Genomic DNA, 25,201 nt, shown 5'->3' with positions numbered 1-25,201 from the left:
GTTTCTTTGTTTCGAATTTCGCGCATAGTTGCATGAGAACTAACTGTGCTAGCCATCCCTAACGTATCAGAAGGTAGCTAGTGATCACCACCCACCGCAAACTCTTGGGCTACTCTTTTAGCAACGAACAGTGGAATTGACCGTGACAATATAACATCCCTACGACGAGCATGTTTAGTGTGACGGATATTCGAAGTGGCAACCCTCGAATTACGAGTAGAGCGCCCTAACCACCTGACTATGCTGGTTCCCAAGATGGTGAAATTACAATCTTGAAAAGCTAAATTATTAACATTTTAAATTTGACCTTCATAAGTAAGTATTATTTCTAATGCACTGTTACCAATAAGGTAATTTAAAACCAACGTATTTCTAGCTAACTCTTGTTTTGTACGTGTGCCATGTAGGTAAAATAAGTTGTCAAGAAAAGTTTTTAATTTTTTTATAAACAGAGCAATATTAGGGGAATCGAACCTTGGCTTTTGGCGTTGTAAGTTTGTAAACTGACGGTTTCTATGGGGGATAGAAAAGAAAAAGAGAGAGAGATGAAAGTAGAAAACCAACGTCTCCAATATTTGTGAAGAATTATACAAGCTGTGATGGTTCTATTGTCTTGAATTTTGTTAATGTTCTACAGTACTCCCTCTATACTGAACCCGAAAATTATATCAATTTTTTTCCATCACGTGCATATTTTTCATAAAACATCATATGCACTTTTAGATAAATAAATCATTTTTACTCAAATCAGGTCACATTTTCACATGCTTAAAATGCTGACAACTACTGGTTATAGATTTCTCTAGACCAATCGCGACGTGAAAGTCTTATTGATCGTTCTGAAACTCGAATATAATAATTTAAAAAAAATGTTCATTGTGGAAAAAGAAATAATAATTTAATCTAAGTAAGAGTTTTCTTCTAGATTTGTAAAAAAAAAAAAACCTTACGAGATAGAAAAAATGTGGATATTAATTTTCGAAACTAGAGTAGCTGAATTATGGAAACTCAGTTATTAAAAACAAAACAACTTTTATGAAGTTGAAATTCGCAGAACTCTATAATTAAAAATATATATAACTATTTCTCCAACATTCTTCACATTGTAGTGGGGCAGGTGGTTAAGGCGCTTGAGTCTTAATCCGTGGGTCGCAGGTTCGAATCCCCTTCACACCAAACATGCTCGCTATTTCAATCTTCTCTCTAGTATTACACTGCTAAATTTGGGATGGTTAACGCAGATAACCCTCGTGCAGCTTTGCACGAAATTCAAACCATCTTGTACTAAATATTTAATTCATAGCCAGGTCCTTCATATCCCCTATCGTCTACAACAAGAAATAAAATAACAGCAGCAGAAACGTCGCCAGAAATAATTACAGAAATGGGCTTGGTTGTGATATATATAATTTTTTCTATTCTCGTAGGATTTCATGAACTAAATATGCACCCACCCTTATATTATAGCTCATATTTGCACAGCGTGCAACTTTAGAAAACGGGTTTAGTCATTATTCTAAGATGGTGGGCGAGTTCGCTAATGTTATCTCCCTTCTAACTGAATGTTCTCTTCTTTGATCTTCGAAAAGGTCGTAACTTTACTACAGTAAACACTACCTTCTTTTCAAACATCACTGTTACCTAGAGAAACGCCAAAAACAAACAACGACATAAAAGGGTTTCACTATTCATTCCAATACCTTTGTACTTCATAAAACTAGGAAACTTTGTAAGTGTTTAATGCGATGTTGTATCTCGCTGTGTGTCTAATTCAAAAAAAAATACTTTCGACTTTCATTTTTAGAAGTCTGATCCTTTTTGAGGCACCTCTTTCTTATATTCTATATTTCTGCTATAAATGTCCAAATATTCTAAAGCCATTTGGAGTTACTTTGAAAAACTTTTATCGAGACCATACCATTTTGGGAATGGTGTTACTTGTTATTTATATATATTATAGAATTTACAAGAACAATCACAAAACTACATCATATAAACTACAACGATATAAAATTTCTTTCATCACAAGAAAGAAATCTAAAACTTTCCTCTTGCTTACTTCTATATGACACAGGGCAAATCTTAAAATCTCGCGCATTTCTTTTTCTAACATATACAACAGTATAACTGGTTAATTTTTATCCTAATCCAATACTTTGTTTGTTTGTTACTTTCTGAGTACTAAGCTACTCAATCGATTATCTGTACTGTGCCCAAACACAACAGTCTAAACGCAGTGTGGTCCGGCATGGCCAGGTGGTTAAGACACTCGACTCGTAATCCGACGGTCACGGGTTCGAATCCCCGTCACACCAAACATGCTCGCCCTTTCAGTCGTGGGGATGTTATAATGCGACGGTCAATCCCACTATTCATCGGTAAATGAGTAGCCCAAGAGCTGGCAGTGGGTGGTGATGACTAGTTGCCCTCCCTCTAGTCTTACACTACTAAATTACGGGGAGCTAGCGCAGATGGCCCTCGTGTAGCTTTTCACGGAATTAAAGTAACAAAAACAAAATGTTGCAAAATATTTTGAAAATAATTCACGATATACGCTGTGTTATGTTTTTATCAATATCCACTACATTTTTCATCAAGGATTCATTGCCTATTTTGACCATCTGGTTGTTGGTTGGCTGTAGTTAAGCGCAAAGCTATACACGAAGGGTTATCTTTGCTCTGCCCTCCACGGGTATCGAAACTCGATTTCTAGCGTTATAAGTCTGCATATCGCTGTGCCATTGGAAAGCACTTTAAACAGAAGTCATTAGTTTCCCATGAATGCTGCAAAAAATTATTGAATTTTAAAAGATAGAACTATATCCAACTGGGTTATGATCAATACTATTTTTTTCAGATGCTTGAGATAAGTTAGAAACGTGGATAAACAGATAAACAAAACACCATATACGGACAAACATAGTGGTACTACTTTCATCAGGCTCGGCATAGTCAGATGGTAGGCACTCGACTCGTAATCTGAGGGTCGCGGGTTCCAATCCCTGCCACACCACACATGCTCGCTCTTTCAGTCGTGAGAGCGTTCTAATGTGATGGTCAATTTCACTATTCATGAGTAAAAGAGTAGCCTAAGAGTTGGCGGTGGGTGGTGATGACTAGCAGCCTTTTCTCTAGTCTTACACTGCTAAATTAGGGACGGACAGCGCAGATAACCCTCATGTGGCTTTGCGCGAAATTCAAAACAAAAAAAAACTACTTTTACCGGATAAGATAGAAAGCTATATAGTCAGATAAATAGAACACGTTAAACAGAGAAATATAATGGTACTATTTCACCAGAATCTTGAGATAAGATAGCGATATTCGTTTACACATAAAACTTGGAGTTAAGTCAGCAGAAGATTTTGATTAATATTCGTCTAAAAATAAAAATTCTTGAAAATTCATACAATCAAATCTTAGACACACTATTCTTAATCACTTTGCAATCTGTATCAAATGTTTACTTTTCGAACGAATATAGTATAGTCTCGAATTATTGTTGTTTTTCAAGACAATTTGCAAAACATGACTTCTGTTTCATTAAAAGAGCAATGTATGTATCGGCCTGTCCGTACGTATATGCATGTTAGCTCACATGGAAACCCAATATTTCTAATGGCTAATTGGATAGTAGTTCTTCTATGTTTACACGAGTGCAAAAGTGAACTACGTTTAACGTGTATTGTTCTATACGAATGCAAAACTGCGAAGTTTATAACATTAAGTTTAAATACAGTTAATTCAATAACATACGTAAACATGCAAGGAAATACATTAAGATAATTCCTTACCTTTCCGTGGTTTATAAATAAGGAAATACCGTCACATTTCAATATAAATTCCAACAGGCGCCTAAAAGTCGACAATTAGGTCTGAAGTTTAAAAACGCTTCTACTAATAACAAAACTTTACACGCCTCATAATCTACGGCAATTAGCCTTAAAAGTCACTGTCACGACTTCATTCATTTTCGATGCTTTGCAGCTTACACATTGTGCGAAAGGAAATAATTGTAGGATTCAGACGACATGCAAATACGACTTAGATATATAAACACACATGAAAATTAAAAGAAAACAATACATGATGGCAGTTCCTTTTTACATGTTTTGATGCCATAATTTAAAAAATTCACTATTATACGTTTTAAACTATCCTAATACAGGTAGCTAAAATGGACAATTAGGCCTAAAGTTTAAATACATTTTGTACACGTGTGATCAGGGAAATATAGGGGAATAAAATGTTACACCATTTCCTTTATTGGTAGGTCCAGCATGGCCAGGTGGTTAAGGCACTCGGCGTGTAATCCGAGGGTCGCGGGTTCGAATCACCGTCATGCTCGCCCTTTCAGCCATGGGGGGCGTTATAGTGTAACAGTCAATCCCACTATTCGTTGGTAAAAGAGTAGCCCAAGAATTGGCGGTGGGTTGTGATGACTACCTGCCTTCCCTCTAGTCTTACACAGCTAAATTAAGGACGGCAAGCGCAGATAGCCCTCGAGTAGCTTTGCGCGAAATTCAAAACAAACCAAACCGTTATTGGCAGCAGCGGGCCCAACACTTTATTAATGCATTGTTGTTAAGTAAATAATTAGTTTATATAATTATGGAAATAAGTGAAACAATGATAAACGAAGACGATTGATTTTTACACACCTTGATACGATAGTTTTAAAAATTTATAGCAATTATACATTTTCAGCTTTTCAATCCAGACACTTTAAAGTCGGCAAATAGGCCTAAATTTTTTGTCGTTGGCAGAGCCACCTATAACAGTTTTTATTTTTTGTTATGCAATATTTCAGTCGTGAAGTAATTTTATTACATACTCCGTACGAAAAGCAAGAGTGTATCTCCTATTAATACAATCACTGAAAATAGTTGAGAAAAAAAATGAATAGTTTCGAGCAGTATATAACCATCCAGTACATCATAACCGATTAGTCAACGAATTTATCATCGTTTTGAAAATATTTATTTTCAATTTAAAACAATAAATTTGTAAAAGAGAGAAATAGGCAAATATATTTACAACGTGTCTGTAGTAAAAACAAAATCAAATCAAGATTTAGAAGATAACAAAATCAACAGTCTAATAAGAAACCTACACTGTCTCTTCGGTTATAATGAAACATGAATCTCGTAATCTGATATAAAATTTACATCACCACTTCCGGTTTTAATACATCACTGACAATTTCGGATCCTAACTGTTCGTGAAGATATTTCTATATCATTTGGTTCACAGATATATTGACAAATAATAAGTAATTTTTAATTATCAAACCTACAAAAGGTTCACGTTTATAATTGTACATTTTGAAACGGCCTAACCTTGTATGCTAAAACGATAGAAAAAGTGTTAAAAGCTCATCCCATATGAAGAAAACACACACCTTTGTTTTTATAGTATGGACTCCGTCCGTTATGCTAATAGTTAGGTTGTAATAACTGCAGGATTCCCAATCCAAAGTGTCAGCCAGTATCACACCTCTCTCGTCTGGTTTTATCATAAACTTGTTTTCTTCATTTCCACCTGTGCAGATTAGGAAGAATAACATTAACCATGTTATAAATATTATCTCTAATGTCTCTGCTCAAACAAAGTTGTGTGAAAGTCCTAGTTGAAAAGAGAAATAATGATGTGAGTAAGGATTTATAAACACATTGTTTGATATAGAAGTACACTGTTAACAGATTATGTTAGAAAAACTATAAATATATAAACTGTGTAAAACTGATTGTTTGATATAGAAGTAAACTGTTAACAGATTATGTTAGAAAAACTATAAATATATAAACTGTGTAAAACTGATTGTTTGATATAGAAGTAAACTGTTAACAGATTATGTTAGAAAAACTATAAATATATAAACTGTGTAAAACTGATTGTTTGATATAGAAGTAAACTGTTAACAGATTATGTTAGAAAAACTATAAATATATAAACTGTGTAAAACTGATTGTTTGATATAGAAGTAAACTGTTAACAGATTATGTTAGAAAAACTATAAATATATAAACTGTGTAAAACTGATTGTTTGATATAGAAGTAAACTGTTAACAGATTATGTTAGAAAAACTATAAATATATAAACTGTGTAAAACTGATTGTTTGATATAGAAGTAAACTGTTAACAGATTATGTTAGAAAAACTATAAATATATAAACTGTGTAAAACTGATTGTTTGATATAGAAGTAAACTGTTAACAGATTATGTTAGAAAACTATAAATATATAAACTGTGTAAAACTGATTGTTTGATATAGAAGTAAACTGTTAACAGATTATGTTAGAAAAACTATAAATATATAAACTGTGTAAAACTGATTGTTTGATATAGAAGTAAACTGTTAACAGATTATGTTAGAAAAACTATAAATATATAAACTGTGTAAAACTCATTGTTTGATATAGAAGTAAACTGTTAACAGATGATGTTAGAAAAACTATAAATATATAAACTGTGTAAAACACATTGTTTGATATAGAAGTAAACTGTTAACAGATTATGTTAGAAAAACTATAAATATATAAACTGTGTAAAACTCATTGTTTGATATAGAAGTAAACTGTTAACAGATGATGTTAGAAAAACTATAAATATATAAACTGTGTAAAACACATTGTTTGATATAGAAGTAAACTGTTAACAGATGATGTTAGAAAAACTGTAAATATATAAACTGTGTAAAACTCATTGTTTGATATAGAAGTAAACCGTTAACAGATGATGTTAGAAAAACTATAAATGTATAAACTATGTAAAACTCCTGTCAACAAAGAAAGGTATATTGTTAACAAATGATGTTAGAAAAAAAAAATAAATATATAAATTGTGTAAATCTCTTGTCAGCAAAGAAAGGTATGCTGTTAACAGACGATATCAGAAGAATAAATTATAAACTAATGAACAGTTTAAAGATCCTAGATACAAAGAAAGATATGTTGTTAACATATGGTGTAAGAAGAACAAACTAGCAATAACTATTTTCAAATTAACAACTTATACAACTTCGAAAGTACTCAGTTTTTAAAGGAACAAAGGTTTGGTTTTTGTGAGAAACAAACCTATACAAAAGGCTATATGTGCTCTGCCCAGATTCCGCATCGAAACCTGAAATTTGTAGTCGTAAGCCTATAGACTTACTGTTGAGTCACTGTGGTAAAAAGGTAAAATAATAACAATAATAATAACAACGACACATCGACTTATTTAAGCTAAACATCCAATGAAATTCTGTTAAAATAACGACTGTAAGACACGTTAAAAGTGCTTAGCTTTCAAGGCTTGACATTAGCAGGTCTAGTGAATTAGAACATGTGTGGTGAAAGTGACTCTCTTTACTTTACACGTTCAATCGTTTGTTATTCATTACGACATTTCACATTTTTTTATTACTGAAACGTCTGTTCAATTCATCAGCATGTAATGGACTTACTATTATTTATTTATTTTAATATCTATGTTTATTTTTGTTATATATATATATATTGGAAAATCTATGTAACTTATATTATTAAATGTGTGTTACGAAAGTCTGTTCAATTTTTGTTTGTTTTTTAATTTCGCGCAAAGCTACTCGAGGACTATCTGCGCTAGTCATCCCTAATTTAGCAGTGTAAGATTAGAGAGAAGGCAACTAGTCATCACCATCCACCGCCACATCTTGGGTTACTCTTTTACCAACGAATAGTGGGATTGACCGTCACATTTTAATGCTCCCTCGGCTGAAAGGGTGAGCATGTTTGGTGTGACCGAACGCCTTACGTGACCGTACGAGTCGAACGCCTTAGCACACTTGGCCATGCCGGGCCGTTGCGAAAGTCGCGCCTATTCTCTAAATTTGTAGGAGTTTCTCGAGCGTAAGAATCAACAACGTACTATGTGTGTGTAAAATACTAGTGGTTGCCAACTGAACTTTCGAGAACCTCGCCTTAAAGTTTATAAGTCGACGCGTGATGAGGCAGGATAATATTATAGGTTTGCTACACTCAGGATATCATATTCCTCGAAAGCTATAACTGTTATTACCCCTTATTTAACAGGAAAAACTATAGATATTTGAGTAGAAAAGTATATACATTTCAAACATTACAAACCATTCAACTTAATATATTTAACTTCCGACATTAATACTTCTACGAAGACATTAGACATCTTTCTCGGTGAAAAGTTAAGCTTATAAACCGCGTGAGGCCAGTTAAGAATAGAGCAATCTAGCTTCCTATCAAATAACTCGTACCTGTATATCAACATAGAATTAATTCGCTCATCTTGAACCGTCAATAAAATTTTCAGTTTCATACCAGACAGAAGACTCAGTACTGTCTGTAAGTTTGTGAAGCTTTTGTATATAAATTATTATTTGTAATAACCGTTATTATAAATTGTACTTTTGTTTGTATATTAAAATATTTGTGTTAAGAAAGAAAGTATTGTATATCAATTTCGTTGGCAAATATCATAAATTTGATACAAGTCGATATTCAACTAACTTCTAAATTAAAACTTCTGTATTTGAAATCGTAATACGTAACATAATAAATCGGAGACACGTACGGGAAAAATTACAATACGTAACAAGCAAAATTAAACTTCGAATTAATGTTGAAAACTTACATCGTGTTTACGCCTGTCTAAATTTTAAAAGACAATGCTAAATTTACACTTGTTGCTAGATAACGACTAAAACGTGATCTTACATTTTGCTGTTCAGGAAGAAACATCCTCATGAGAAGTAGAACATTATAGAACAATAAGTTGTGTTATTTTTATTAATCCTAAGCTAAAATTAGGGGTTCGATACCCCTCGATGAACTCAGCATATAACCCAATGTGGCTTTATTATAAGAGAAACACTCACACATCAATCCTAATAACGTATGCTCTTCTTATACTTAGGAATACATACTTTGACCAATGACCAATGACCAAAAAACGTTTAAATTAATTCTATTATCCAATAACCAAGTTTTCTGCTATATAATTCTTCCCACGTGTTTTCCTTCTTAGCTAGAAGATAATCGGTGGTTTAAACTTTATCCACTTTGCTCATTCTCGTATATTTTGAAATAAAACAACATATTACAAAACTAATTCTAATTACGACGTCTTCCCTGAAACTGACCAATGGCTAGTTGTTGTTATTTCTGATCGAAGTTTTTCTTACCTACCTGTGATAGAAAACCAGACCTTATTCCCGTCCACATTTTCAACGTCAATCAACGCCACCAGATGGCCAACCATTTCACTTTCGCTGACTTTCACGTGCATCTCTTCATGCTTCACGCGTGGAGGATTTGAAGAAATTACTGGAATAGGGAGAACACTGATCACAACTCTAGTAAGTGCTGTCCGCTGCTGTTGACCACCGTCTGTTGCTCTCACCTGAAACAGAAACACCAAAAGTGAAGTAGAGAGAAATAGCAAAATATAACATAAACAAACACTGTTTAAACTTTGTACTCTAAGATTCACAAGGGTTAACACTTTCCTCATTTTTTAAACCAAGAAATATGCGTCTAAGATAAATAACCCAAGAACAGGTACTTTTAATTTAAACTTTCTGTCTAAACACATTCAGGCCCGGCATGGCCAGGTGGTTAAGGCACTCAAGTCGTAATATGAGGGTTGCGGGTTCGAATCCCCTTCACACCAAACATGCTCGTGGGATTGTTATAATATGACGGTCAACCGCACTATTCGTTAGTAAAAGAGTAGCTCAAGAGTTGGTGGTGGGTGATGATGACTAACAGCCTTTCCTCTAGACTTACACTGCTAAATTAGGGTCGGCTAGTGCAGATGTCCTCAAGTAGCTTTGCGAGATATTCAAAACAAACAAACAAACAAACAAACAAAAACATATTTAGATATTTAACCTAAAATAAGTATTCTACATTTACTACACTTAGGTAAAGACGGTCAGTCACGAATATAGAGCTTGAGAAGTACAAGTAATTTGGGAAACAAAAATCAATCATATCGCGTACCTGAGTAAGATAATGTTTTACCAAGTAGGAGTAGAAGTGATACAGTTGCTTACATCTTGAAATGACACACAAAACGCTCACCCTTTCAGCCGTGGGGGCGTTAAAATGTGTGGTCAATCCCACTATTCGTTGGTAAAAGAGCAGCCCAAGAGTTAACGGTGGGTGATGATGACTAGCTACAATCTCTCTAGTCTTACACTGCTAAATTAGGGACGGCTAGCACAGATAGCTCTTGTGTAGCTTTTCGCGAAATTCAAAACAAACTTTGTACAATCATTATGATGCCCTCTGGTGTGGTAGTAGTGATTGATTTAACAATGAGACCTCTTTCGTTATAGAGTTGAAATTAAACATATTTTAAGCAGGGGAGGTTTTTACTACTAGATGGTTCTTTGCAGACTCCAGCTTGATAGATGTTCAAGTCAAGAAGGGATTTACCTAAATCCAACTTATTCCGTTCTTCAACTAAGTTTTAAAGAGTTCTGTTACGGAAGGCTAAGTTATTACACACTTTGTGGAACCAAACAAAGTTCTCAAGAATAAAAGTAACTGTAATTCTGATGCTTTTTGTTCAAGACAATTTGTCTAATATGTGCTGTTCCTAGTTGTTAACTGCAGAGATGTTTCGTTTTATCCTAACGTGTGAGGGTGTTTTGTTCAATAGTAAATTCACGGGCATGTTGTGATAAAACTCGATTTCCCTCAATCGACACAATGCTCCCTATTGATACAAGTTTTCACTAAAACAACAATAACCTTTCACACTTTTTTATATATATTGTGTTGACCTTTTCAGTTTAACGTTGAACAATTAAGTTGATTCATTTCAAGATATTTGTTTTTTGAACTTTGCGAAAGCTACATGAGGGCTATCTGTGCTAGCCGTTCCTAATTTAGTAGTGTAAGACTAGATGGAAGGCAGATAGTCATCACCACCCACCGTCAACTCTTGGGTTACTCTTTTAACAACGAATAATGGGATTGACTGTATCATTATAACGCACCCACGGCTAAAAGGGCGAGCATGTTTGGTGCGTCTTTTCAAGACCACCTGTCCATGACGGGCCGTATGCACAAGGCTTTTCATTAGATTCTTTTAAGATTGATAAATGATACACATAGTAACTATAGAATGAAAAATCAGAAGTTAACAAAATAAAATTTGTGAAATCTAACAGGTTAATTTGTTTAGCTTGTCTTCTTAATGATATTTTAGAAATCAATTATCACTTTAATAAAAAAAAAAGGTTGAATCTGTTAGAAAAAAATGACATGTTCAATGATACCATGTCGTAGCTCTTTAAATAAAGAAAGCTAATATCATGTGGTAGTTCTTTAAAGACATAAAGCTAATGTTATGTCGTAGTTCTTTAAATACATAAAACTAATGTCATGTCGTAGTTCTTTAAATACATAAAACTAATATCATATTATAGTTCATTAAATATCATGTCGTAGTTCTTTAAATACATAAAGCTAATATCATGTCGTAGTTCTTTAAATACATAAAGCTAATATATTGTAGTTCTTTTCATATACAAATGTAATATGAGATTAAAGTACGTTAACTTTTTTACTTAAAAGAACTTATTTCAAAATTTTTCACGGGCTATAACTTAGAATCCTACATAATTATTATTTGCTTTAAATTCTGATATTTTGTTATACTTTATCTAGATTTATTGCACAGATTAACGCTAGTAATTCCTCGGAAATTGGAGACATTTTCAACATAAAATAATCTAGGCCTACATTTTTAAATACCATAAAAATACTTGGTCAAACAGTGTAATCTAACAGTCGATTGAAACATGTGATAGCAAGTAATGACCTACATATAATAAAAACAGATAAGATTAAAATAAAAATGAGCTACAGTCAATCTTGGTAGTTATAATTCAACTATGTGTTAACAAATAAATGTTTTAGTTTCGTCTCTGGAGACAACTCAAGCCTTCGGGTAGAAGAGCATGCAATGTTTTATTTCAGATATAAAATGATGAAAAAATATATTAAATAATATTTTATGTAGCTTGCTTAAATTCCTTTTGAGCCGTAATCTAAGTAGTTATAAGAAAAACGCCCTTGCTAAATTTGTAATAAGCACACCAGGTGTCCACAGCAACGGAGATATTAATGTTGGTCTCGCAGTAGTTTATTAATTCAAGATGTAGAGCTGTGTTTTCTCTACTTATATCTATCTATGTATATGTACTTTATAACCAGGACTTCTATACAAATTTTGGTAACATTCATGATTTTATCGGGACAGTAATTGCAAAATGGAAAAAATAATAATAAAAGCGAAAAGGGGCACAAAGGGAGATTGGCACCGGAATACGACATCTGTGAATTAGTTTCAGCATAAAAACCTGTATTATAACCTTGGCCAAAGCAAACAGTTTAACGTTGGACCAATCAAAGTTACAGAGCACATTTATAAATTCTTCCTGGAATTCTTTCTCTCTCTTACAGAACGTAATTAATCAGATAAACGAACGCTTAAGAAGAAACTAGTTAAGGCTTCTTTTCTCTCTCGTCCATGTTCTCGGAAATTTGGTTTATTAACCGAGTAACAATGCTATTCAACCTTCCAGCTGGAAGAAGATATGTAGATGTAAACGAGCAGGATATGAGTAAAGTCGAAACAATGGTTTTGGTCATGTTGTTTATCAGAAACGCGTTTCACACAATTCAAAAACTTGACCTGTCATCATTATGTGTAATAAATATGGATGCAATAACCTTCGTTCTATGTCTTATTGTTTGTTTTTCTAGCGTAACAACGTTTCTGTTTTATACTCTCTTACAGAAAAACCAGTTTCGATGCCAGTTTTAGTCATCTAAAACGTAACAAAACTAAAGCAATGATCAGAAAAAAAATCTCTAGACCTCTTTAGGTCATCGTCAGGTCAAATGATCTAAGGAGATCAAAATGTTCTTACTTGTTTTGTGTATTAAATAAGAGTTTTTAATCCCTACAGGGGTTGGCAAAAAAAGTTGCAATAAGTCTACGGATTTACAACGCTAAAATCATAAGTTCGATTCCCCTCGGTGGAAACAGCAGATAGCCTGATGTAGATTTGCTATAAGAAAACAAACAAACAAGCATGACTCATGAAAGTTTCTACTATCTCTACATGTAGAGCTAGCCCTAACATGCCTGGAAGCATGATAATAGTTGGTAAGATAGAAGATTTATATATCTACCACTTGAGACCTGTAAAACATATTTTTGTTGTCGAATTCACGTTTTTATTGCAACTGTACTTCTTATAATACAGGATTTCTAGGATTATACATAATAAATGTACTCGCAGAAACCGAGATATAAATTCACTTGTTTTAGGCTTAACGTTAATTAAGACTTTATAAATTAGAGATAAATTTAACCCTAACTAAACTACATCTTACTTAATACTATCAATAAATAAACTTATAATATTATTCTACGATCTTTCTAAAAACTTTGATAAGTTTTGTACATTTTGGTACAAACTGTCTACTACAGTATATTTACATCCGTCTTTTGTTTATATCTGCTGACATGAAATATGAGCATGCGTATTTACACAATAATACAGGCGCGCATTTTCATGACAGACAAAATCTGGGTATTATTATAATAGATTGAATTTCAAATCGGAAAGTAAAGTAGCCATACCATTCTGGTTATTCTTTATATACCATGCTATGTTTACAGTAGGTTATAAACTGATAAGAAATAGATATGACATACTTTTAAAACATACTCTTCGCCCGCTCTCAATTGTTTCTTTGCTGTCACTTCTCCAGTCGTAGGATTAATAAAGAATACGTCATTGGCTTTCTCTGACTCCAGACTGTACGTAAGCATTCCATTTGGACCCTCATCTCGATCCATTCCGACAACCTGGTGGAAGAAAATGAAATATCTGAAATTAAATACGAAACAACAACAACATCTATGACGTTTCCACTGTGAGGAAACAATCCGAGGTTAAAATGACTCTTACCCCTATTACTGTGATTAATGTATGGTTAGAACGTTAAGAGCAACAATCAACTTTATATTATGTGAAACAAAACTGAATTCAGGTCAAAAACTGGGCTGTTACGACACGAACATATACACGTTAAAACCTCATTTTAAAAACCCAACTATGTTTTTGTGAACTGATTCATGAGGCGTGTTGTTATGTTTAAACGAAAACTGAGTGACTCATGGAAACAATGGTCTTCATATAAGTCCTAACTCACTCACAGAACTAAACTTCATATGACAGTTGAAACACATGTTGAAATAAAGACCGAGTGACCTATTAAGTATGGTCTATATTCAATGAAAAGATAAATTGACACTGTAACTTGTGTACGCTTTTTTAAAATTTAGTTAAGACTAAACTAAACGTTCTCAGGAAACAAACTTATAATGTTTCTAAAATCTTACCAACAACTCTGATAAGTTTTAAGTCTGTTGTTACATAAAATGTCTATTGAAGTATATTTACATCTGCCGTTTGTTATCATCTGTCGACACGAAGTACGATCCATTTTGAAGACAAAATATCAATATTGTTGTAATAGAAATGTGTGAAACATATTGTTGATCCATAAAGATTTCTTGCGTACACATACCTTCTCAAATTTAATATTTATATATATATGTGTACTTACAGCACTGTGCATAAGTGTGAGGATAAGAGAATATTTTGTCATTATTTCGATTCTATTAGGTTAATTCTTCCACGCCATTACAGAATGCAAATTTCAACACTATAGTAATGCTTCATTGCCCCCTGTTGACAACTGAATGAACCAGTGTGAGAATACATATTCTTTAGAATTCCTTTATACTTCTACCAAGGGCATGTTATAAAGGTTGTTCTGCTTGAATGAACATACTGATCAAATTGAAGGTCTTAAATAACTGCTACCTACCCCACACAGTGTCTTAACTATATAGAAAGAATCTAGTAAAAAAACTAGCATTTGGTATCATTATATGCCAGAAAGAATCAATTTGATAGCACTCCACAAATAAAGTTTAATGAAAACGGTGTTTAACACTGTATATTAAGTTTTGTCAATGCCCAAAAAACGTAGGTAATTGTAAATAGAGCTGAGAGTTCATATAAAAACTTAAGGTGATGCTAGTTAGACTCTTCAACAAATTTCTGCAGACTTGAAATGTTCCCTAAACATTGTCATGCACATCCAAGATTATAAGAACGAGACAGATAAATCTGAACGCTTAAAAGCAGAACACTTAAACTCAATGATACTGGTGTTAATTACTTTTATTCATGCAGCTTTTAGGACAGAAGGAAGACTGCCACTGATCTCAAGCATGAGATAGATGACCATCTACCAAATAATGTAACGAGAATGAAATATCAGGTCGCGCAGGAGCTAAAATATCTTTATTCGATCTCCAAATTTTGTCAAGACACTAAAATATGCTAAAAAGGACAAAATCTTGATGAATGGAAAAGCCTGTGGATGGACGAGTCTAAGTTTGAAATATTTTGTTCGAAGCTTAGGTTGAACACTTGGCGGAAAAAAGGTGAAAGATACCTAATTGCATAGTACCTTTTACGAGCCAGGGAGAGGCAGTGTTTTGATTTGGAAGTGTTTTTCTGATGAGGTGTCAGAATATATTTGCAAAACAGATTCAATAATGTACCAGTGCAAGTTTTGTTTTGTTTTGAATTTCGCGCAAAGTATTCCACAGCTATCTGCGCTAACCGTCCCTAATTTAGCAGTGTAAGACTACAGGGAAGGCAGGTAGTCATCACCACCCACCGCCAACTCTTAGGCTACTCTTTTACCAACGAATAGTGAGATTGACCACAACATAATAACGCCTCCACGGCTGAAAGGACATGTTTGATGTGACGGAGATTCAACCCGCGATCCTCAAATTACGAGTAAAGTGCCTTAACACCTGGACATGCCGGGCCGTCCAGCGCAAGTACCATCAGATACTGATCTGTCATAGTATACCAAGTGGTTCGTGCATTATTAAATTCGATTACCAAGAAGATAGCGATCTCCAAGCAATCATCCAAACTATGCAAAAATTACTTAGATAAGAAAGAAACTGCTTCGGTCATCTGAATAATGAAATGGCCCCACAGTCACCTGATCTCGACCAGATCTAGGGTTTGATAGTATATTTTGTTCTATTTATAAATTTCGCACAAAGCTACACGAGGGTTGTTTGTGCTGACTATCCCTAATTCAGCAGTTGCGAGTTCGAAACCCCGTCATACCAAATATGTTAGCCCTTTTACCCATGTGAGCGTTATAAAGTAACAGTCAATCCCACTATTCGTTGATAAAATAGTAGCCCAAGAGTTGGCGGTGGGTGATAATGACTTGTTGCCTTCCCTCTTGTCTTACACTGCTAAATTAGGGACGGCTAGCGCAAATAGCCCTCGTGTAGCTTTGGCCGAAAGTCGAGTATCTTAACCACCTGGCCATACTTGGTCTCTAAGTTGGGATCTTCAGACATTAAATGACACAGCGGCAAGCTTGCGAACTCACACCTCTAAAATCCTGGTTTCGATACCCGTGGTGGGCAAAGCGCAGATAGCCCATTCATTGTATAACTGTGCTTAATCCTAAACAAACAAAACATTAATAATACTTCTAAATATTACGTCACAAGTAGAGTTACAAATCAAAGTTTACAAAATTACAGGTAAAATGTATTTAACAATTAAAAGAGACAAAGACCCATATAAGAATTTTAATGTTCATAAAAAAGTAAATGCTAAAAAAAATAAATATTTTTATGATTTTGGTTTTTTACTTTCGAAGTATTTTACCGTTCATGTTGTGAAAAACAACAAAAACTAGACTATGTTGTGGTTTTGTGTTTAATTAATTATAAACAAACCTTCTTAATTCAGTTTTTCTCTCGTATCTTTCCTCAGTGTGCATGGAATGATTTTTGTCAAGGGCACGAACTTAATTTTAATTGTACATTTAAACTATTACATACTAACAAACCATCTTCATGATATAAATATTTCAATAATTCTATATGTCAGTTCAGTGACAAACGACGTAACGAACAGTAACAAAATCACTTCTGAATCATGAAATAAACTGTGCACCGCACTGCAAGTGGTAAGCTGTACACCGCATTGCAAGTGGTAAATTGTACACCGGCTCAGCATGGCCAGGTGATTAGAGCTATCGACTCGTAATCTGAGGATCGCGGATTCGAGTCCCTGTCGCACCAAACATGTTCCTCCTTTCTGCCGTGGGGGCGTTATAATGTACGGTCAATTCCGCTATTCGTTGATAAAAGAGTAGCTCAACAGTTGGCGGTGGGTGGTGATGAATAGCCGCCTTCCCTGCAGTCTTACACTGCTAAATTAGGAACGGCTAGCACAGATAGCCCTCGTGTAGCGTTGCTCTAAAATAAAAACAAACAAACTGTGTACCATATTCCAACTGCTAAGAAAATTTTGTCAGTCAAATCGAAAAGAAACTGTGTGAGAAAGCACAAATCCGTCGATAATGAATTCGGATTCCATTAACACGCAATATTTCATTTAGTGAACATTCGGACACTTGTTACACTGGAAAATTCGTCATTTTTTCCCCCACCATTTAAAACAAAATGTATAAGAAAAAAAGAAGGAAAACATCTCGGAAAATCATTCCAGAAAATCGTAAAAAAGTATTAAGTTTATATTTGTTTTAGGCCTTTGTGATTATTAATATTTAACTTGAACTTAGGTAAATACTGATTTATATTTCCGCCCATAATATCATATATAGTGCAAGTATTAATTTTTGAAAAATTCACCTTCAACTAACATTTATACAGTTTCCAATCTGTGAAAAGTTTAATGCGTATAAATACATTCATGTATATATATAAATATGCCCAAATAAAGTTTTGTTTATATAGGGCATTATAAGATAGAGGTACTAAAATAAGGAAAACTAGGCATAGCAGAAAATACGAGAGGGAAAGAACGCTCTATTCGCGTGAAGCAAGGACAACAATAAGTGTCCACCAATATTATTGACTATTTTATTACAGTTACTTACTCTATAAACTGTAATAAAATACGATTTACTAGTAAATAAATTTAAAACCGAAATATTATTAACAGAAAGAGTATCGATGAATATTATTAACAGAAACAGTATCGATATTATTAACAGAAACAGTTTCGATGAAAGAAAGGAAATAAAAAAGATTTATTTTTGATAACTATTCTAAACTATCATAGATTTATTTATTAATTAATTGTTAGAGCAAAGCCACTTTGGGTTATCCACTGTGCCCATCGTGGGGATCGAACCCCCAAATTTTAGGGTTATAAGTCCGTAAACGTGCTCAAGATATTTTTTGCGCATTATTCATTGTATGTAACGAATTTACCATTCGAGGCTTTTTCTCGATTCTGGCTAAGCAAATATTTCATGTATATATCAGCTTTATGCCACACATGAAAGCTACTGTCTAACATTCATTACCAGTACGGTTACCTCCTCCTGGGTGATTTAAGATGTGGTTTATTTGGAGGACAATAACCATTCGCTGAAGAATGGCAGGACTTTCTTCTTCCGTTACTTAACTCCACATTATTCAGATGATTGCTTTATGCTCTGGAATGAACATCCTTTTGCAAAGAGTTTTTGATATATTCAAGTACAAAATAGACTGTCGCTGAAACTTATGTAAATAACATATCTATTTGCTCATTATATTTTAGCAGAAAAAATTTGAATCAAATCATTTATACAAACTGTTTTCACTAAACGACCAGCTTAGCTTCTAGTCTACCAGTGGCTCAGCGGTAAATCTGAAGGTTTATTATGCTAAACTCGGGTTTCTATACCCGAGACTGGCGCACCACAGATATTTCAATATATTTGGTTTGTTTTGAATTTCGCGCAAAGCTACACAAGAGCTATCTGCGCTAGCCGTCCCTAATTTAGCAGTGTAAGACTAGAGGGAAGGCCGCTAGTCATCACCACCCACCGTTAACTCTTGGGCTGCTCTGTTACCAACGAATAGTGGGACTGACCGTCACATTATAAGGCCCCTACAGCTGAAAGGGCGGGCATGTTTGGTGTGACGGGGGTTCGAACCCGCGACCCTCAGATTACGTGTCGAACGCCTTTACCCATTTAGCCATGCCAAACATATTTCAATATGTAGCTTTGCTGTTGATAAGCATAATTTGCTTTTTTTAAAGTTTGTAGAAAATACTCATGTGGTGGTGTTAAAAGAAACGTTACTCGTTGCTTAACAAAAAGGACTGTTTTATTTTTACTTTAGTATGAGGAGGTGATGGGCAGTGAGAATATATCCAAATGATTCAAAATATTTTATGAACAAATTTCATCACCTTCATCAAGGTGTTTTTCTCTCCTAGTCTGCTGACTTATCACTACAAATACTTTCATGTAACATTTGTCAGAATGAGGCTTTGTTTTTCCGCAGAAATTAAGTGCACGTAAAGCAAACTAAAAGTGCAATAATTGTTGCATTTCGTCGAGTATCAGAAAGAGATACCAATGATTCAACTGCGTATATATACTTTTCACACATACAAAAAGAACTTAAATAAGATTTTATGACACCTTAACACAACAACAAAAATCAGTTCTGTAACAGAATCACACTTCATTTGCTCATGTTGCTGATAAAATTATAAAGAAAAATCCGAATGGACTGATACTGTTTAACATCGATGTTATTGTAGAAAATATAAACATGTTGTCACAAACATCACAGAAAATCTGAATTTATTTGTACTCTTTATTATATAATTATTGTACTAAGTATATTCATGTTTTCATATAAAATAGATTAAGCAATGAACTGAAGTAGAAATGAACCAACATATTCTTATTGTAACGTATTTGATGAAAATATTTTTATTAGAGAGTCTCCAGGAAGACATTTAATTTGATGATTTGTTTGTTTGTTTTTAAATTTCGCGCAAAGCTACACGACGGCTATCTGCGCTATCCGTTCCTAATTTAGCAGTGTAAGACTAGAGGGAAGGCTGCTAGTCATCACCGCCCATCGCTAACTCTAAAGCTATTCTTTCACCAACGAATAATGCAATTGACCATAACGTTATAACGCCCCCACGGATGAAATAGTATGTTTAATGTGACGGAGATTCAAACCTGCGACCCTCAGATTGCGAGTCGAGCGCCCCCTAACCACCTGGTCACTTTACTTGATGAAGATGATGTCAAATACAGGATGGCTAACGAGCAACTTCTGTCCTACGAAATTATTTCCAAACAAACAATGTAAGAAGAATATTCAGAAGTAAACCGGACTGTTCTTTTCTTTAGTTCAAACACTCATTTCACGACCAAGCAACGTATGTTGTTGACATTTCGGAATCAGGCAACAACGTATAATTTCTTGACACAGTTTATGTTGAGTTGTTTTTCACGTTACTGTGTATTAATATATCAGTTTGTTTCGTTTGGTTTTACAGTAAAGCACAAAATTACACAGTGCCTATCTATACGATGCTCCACAACGGGTACTGAAACACGATTTTGTTTTAACGTCGTAATTCTGCGGAATTACCGTTGAGCCACTGGAAGTGATGAGCATGAGGTCACCAGTTCGATCAAATGAAAATGGGCAATTTTTAAAATAAAGTGTGCGGTTGCAGGTCATCTGCTGTCCAAATAACCAGTCAATAATCGTTCATGGTTACACACTTATCTTCAACCAGTCGATCATACCCTCGTGCCTATTTACTCAGCCCTGAGAAAACAGATCTTGTTCTTTGTTATTATCCCTCATCTACGTACAGGTCTGTGAGGGAATAAAATGTTTGTCCTGAGCATTGGAGATGTTAACGGTTTGTCCTGAAATTATAAATGTACTACTAGAAAATAATAAAATAACATCCTGAAAAACACTATACCAGGTGGTGGTATAATTTATGTGAAAGTTCTTCGTAGAATCTCTTTAGTTCTAATCGCAATGTCATTTCATGTTGCTAGTTCCTCACTCTTACCCTAATCACACTGTCGTTTCATGTTACTGGGTTTTCATTGCTACCCTAATCACTGTGTCGCTTTATGTTGCTGATTCCTCATTGTTGTTTCATGTGGCACAACGGTATGTTTGCAGACTCACAACGCTAGGAACCGAGTTTCGATACCCGTGGTGGTTACAGAACAGACAGCCTTAACTACAAACAAGCAAACATGCTAAGTTGTAGTTGTACTTTCTAAAATTACAGATTTAAAATCACATATGGGCATGAGTAGTGATTTATATTCTTGTTTGAAACTTTAAAAAAATAAGGAAAATAGAGAGAACAAGAAAATAGCCCGCGACAGCTTTTAATAAAAAAGTAAAATCGTAAAGCGACGTAAATTGCTCTAACGTGTGTTATATGATTTGATTAAAGAACTTATTCTGTTTAGAATAATTTTGACTATTGGACATATCGACTGAATATGTCACCACACACAGCTACGACGTTCATATTGAAAATGTCATTACACACAATGTTACGTATGTCTCGTTGAAATTGTTTCTACACACATAACTATGTAGCTCATGTTGAAAATATCACTGGACACAAAGTCATGTAAGTTATGTTGGAAATATTTCTACACACGTGATTATGTAGGTTGTGTTGAATGTGTTTTCTTATAGTAAAGTCACCTCACTCTATCTGCTGAGTCCACGGAGGGGAATCGAACCTCTGATTTTAGCATGGTAAATCCGTAGATTTACTGCTGTACCAGCGGGAGACAGTTTGTGTTGAAAATGGTATTATACACATAGTCAAGTTGACCAACTGAAATGTCATGCGCGAAAGTGGCGAATGGTATAAGTTAGTCTATTGATTTGTCACAACTCAGAAGAACATAACACGTAACCAGTAACTTTTCAACTTCCGATGAACCACCAATATAGAATTAATTATATTTGTTTATATGATTAACTTTTATAAGTTAAATCAAACTTCATAACTTATAAAATTAATTAATACAAATATGTGGTGTAAAATAGTTTTCGAATGGAATTATTACTAGTAACAACATTTACATGTTTATTATAATTGCCTAAAGCTTGTATCACAGACTGCTTTTCTATTCACCAAAGGTAAAGTTAAAAATATAATATGTGAGGAAGAGGCCTGATGTATTCTTTAATTCGTCACATTTTTTGCTGTGGACTACAATTTACCTGTTTAAGGCTCGGATCAGTAAACCAAACAAATACAGTTAAGCCTCTGATAATAGTGATTTGTCTGTAGTATATATGAGTTTCTATGTCATTTTTTAACTCACCTTTTAGTCATCTAAACAAAATTACATCTAGTTTAGATTACTAAATAGTGAGTTAAAAAAGAACTTAAAAACTGCATGAATAACTAATATCCTATTCCTATTTATACCCACCAACAACTGCGACATTTTCGAAACTATACTTTGATTCGCATTAACTCGTATCATGTTGTTTTTTTTTTTAATTTCGCGCAAAGCTACACGAGGGCTATCTGCGCTAGCCGTCCATAATTTAACAGTGTAAGACTAGAGGGAAGGCAGCTAGTCATCACCACCCACCGCCAACTCTCGGGCTACTCTTTTACCAACGAATAGTTGGACTGACCATCACATTCTAACGCCCACACGGCTGAAAGGGCAAGCATGTTTGGTGCGACAGGGATTCGAACCCTCGACCCTCGGATTACGAGTCGAGTGCGTTAACACACTTGGCCATACCGGGCCACCACCGTAATACCTTGATGATCGAAACGATGAAACAAAGTAATTGCTTTGGTTACTTTTACTGTACATCTATCGTGTAGACAAAACAAGAGTATCACAAAATAAAGAATACCAAATCGTAAGATACCATGAAATTAATACTTTACTGATAAAGTCAAAGGTCAAAGCTTCTTTGGATCAACGAAGAACATGGCAGGGTAAAAAAGTATTTCTGTTGAAAATGAATCTCCATGGATATGATTTGTTTGATACTGTTGTAGTTTAATAGTCATACAGAGAGTAGAAACAAATTTTTCGTCACTTCAGATACCGGCAACTCAAGTCCTATTATATGAGATAATGCTATATAATACCTGTGTTCAGTGCTGATAAAATCGGTAAATGTAATCTTTAGGGAAAGACATCAGATATTAAGTATAGTACGCTAAAAACTTGTCAAACATAAAAATACGAGATTTTAAATGTGAAATACACCACAGCATAAGTTAAAGCAAAATAAATTATAATAAAAGCAAGTCATATAACCAAGATTATTTCTTTTCAACATCATAGATGCATTTTAACTTGTGTCTCCTTTTCATAAATAATCATTTAAAAAAACATTTTTTTTAAATAACTGTCATTCAATTGACATATCGTAAGTAGCAAATATTGTTAACATTGAATTTTTATTTTATTTAAAAATAAACAAATAATCGGCACTGACGTTTTTGTTTATCACATTTCTTATTACAGTTGTTTAATATTATAGGTGTTCAAACACTTTTCGTCGTGTGGACGTTTCGCTTCCTCCATAAAGAGAAGAGAAAAGAAAGTAACCAAGACGAAGATTGCTCCCATCTATGATTTACCAAAATAGTCCTGGCCCGGTATGGCCAAGTGTGTTAAGGCGTTCGACTCGTAATCTGAGGGTTGCGGGTTCGAATCGCGGTCGCATCAAACATGCTCGCCATTTCATCCGTAGGGGCGTTATAATGTGACGGTCAATCCCACTATTTGTTGGTAAAAGAGTAGCCCAAGAGTTGGCGGTGGGTGGTGATGACTAGCTGCTTTCCCCCTAGTCTTACACTGCTAAATTAGGGACGGCTAGCGCAGATAGCCCTCGAGTAGCTTTGCATGAAATTCAAAAAAACAAACCAAAATAGTTTAGGTTTCGGTAAAGCAGCGTAACTTTGAAGATGTGTTGTTCGTTTTTATTTCTTAGCTCAAAGCCAAACAATGGGCTATCTGAGCTCTGCCCACCGGGAGAAATCGAACCCCAGATGAAAACCACTGAAGATGTCGATAGTTAAGTAGAATGTTTCTGATCTCATAGCACGTACGCATTCATTTGTTTGTTTTAATTTTCGCGCAAAGTCACTCGACGGCTATCTGCGCTAGCCTTCTCTAATTTAGTAGTGTAGGACTAGAGAGAAACCAGTTAGTCACCACTACCCACCGCCAACTCTTGGGGTACTCTTTTGTGTGTGTCTTCTTATAGCAAAGCCACCCACATCAGGCTATCTCCTGAGTTCACCGAGAGAAATCGAACCCCTGATTTTAGCGTTATAAATCCGTAGACTTACCGCTGTACTAGCAGAGGACAGGTACTCTTTTGCCAACGAATAATGGGATTAACTTATCATTATAACGCCCCCATAGCTGTAAGGGGCGAGCATATTTGGTGTGACGGGAATTCGATCCCGCGACCCTCAGATTAAAAAGATTTGAGCACCCTAACCATCTGGCCATGCTGGACATACAAACCTTGAACAAAGGAATCAGAAATTAACTTATAAAGAGGCGCTGGCATCGTAAAAAGAATTTTAAAAACACTTAAAACTTCCTTTTCTCGTCTTAATCATTCTTTAAACTTTGTTCAATAACCCTATAAAGCTATGAATAACATAGTTACAGTTCCGATTACCCTTAATTTGAACACTCTACTGGCATAGCAGCTTAACATTTACTCTAGAAAATGGCAAAAAATCAGTAAAACGTAATAGGTGCTGGTCCCCAACTTTCTATTCTTCAATGGTGAAATGATGCAAAACCATTAATGTTCCCTTTCCGTTCTTTCCTTTACTTTCGCGCAGTTGTTTCTGTGTGCACTCACGTGCGTGTGATGCAGAAACTTTGGGTCAAGTCTTACACAGGAAGGAGTGATGGTAGCCATCTTCTGGGATCAATAACAGGACCGGCTTCTCGAATTTTCTAAAATGGCAGGACCGATTTCCGTTTTATGGAGTAATTTCGACTCACGTCCTCAAATTTACAACTGATATACTCTAGGAGGCGCTATAAGAAGTCTATGACGAGAATCTATAAGTCATTTTTATTATTTGAAAACCTGCTGGTAGTTAAAGATCGTTTCTCAAAAAACACGTTCTTATATATATATATATTTATTTAATGTGTTGGAAACATCTTGAAGTCTACTTGCTTGAATGTGCGATATTTTTTCAAAACAAGCAGTTTAAG

General features: G+C 34.6%; 1 protein-coding gene across 1 annotated transcript in view; it reads right to left on the bottom strand.

Moving 5' to 3' along the window:
• LOC143244390 (fat-like cadherin-related tumor suppressor homolog) overlaps positions 1-25,201 on the bottom strand; it is a gene marked incomplete in the record, with an annotated part of 451,859 nt that overhangs the window by 68,106 nt on the left and 358,552 nt on the right. The window contains 3 exon segments of the mRNA XM_076488964.1: positions 5,402-5,541; positions 9,185-9,398; positions 13,740-13,892. Coding sequence (XP_076345079.1) covers positions 5,402-5,541; positions 9,185-9,398; positions 13,740-13,892 — 507 coding nt within the window.

Source organism: Tachypleus tridentatus, chromosome 2 (genome assembly GCF_004210375.1).
Source record: "Tachypleus tridentatus isolate NWPU-2018 chromosome 2, ASM421037v1, whole genome shotgun sequence".
NCBI classification, from domain to species: domain Eukaryota; kingdom Metazoa; phylum Arthropoda; class Merostomata; order Xiphosura; family Limulidae; genus Tachypleus; species Tachypleus tridentatus.
This window is presented reverse-complemented; position numbering and strand designations above follow the sequence as displayed.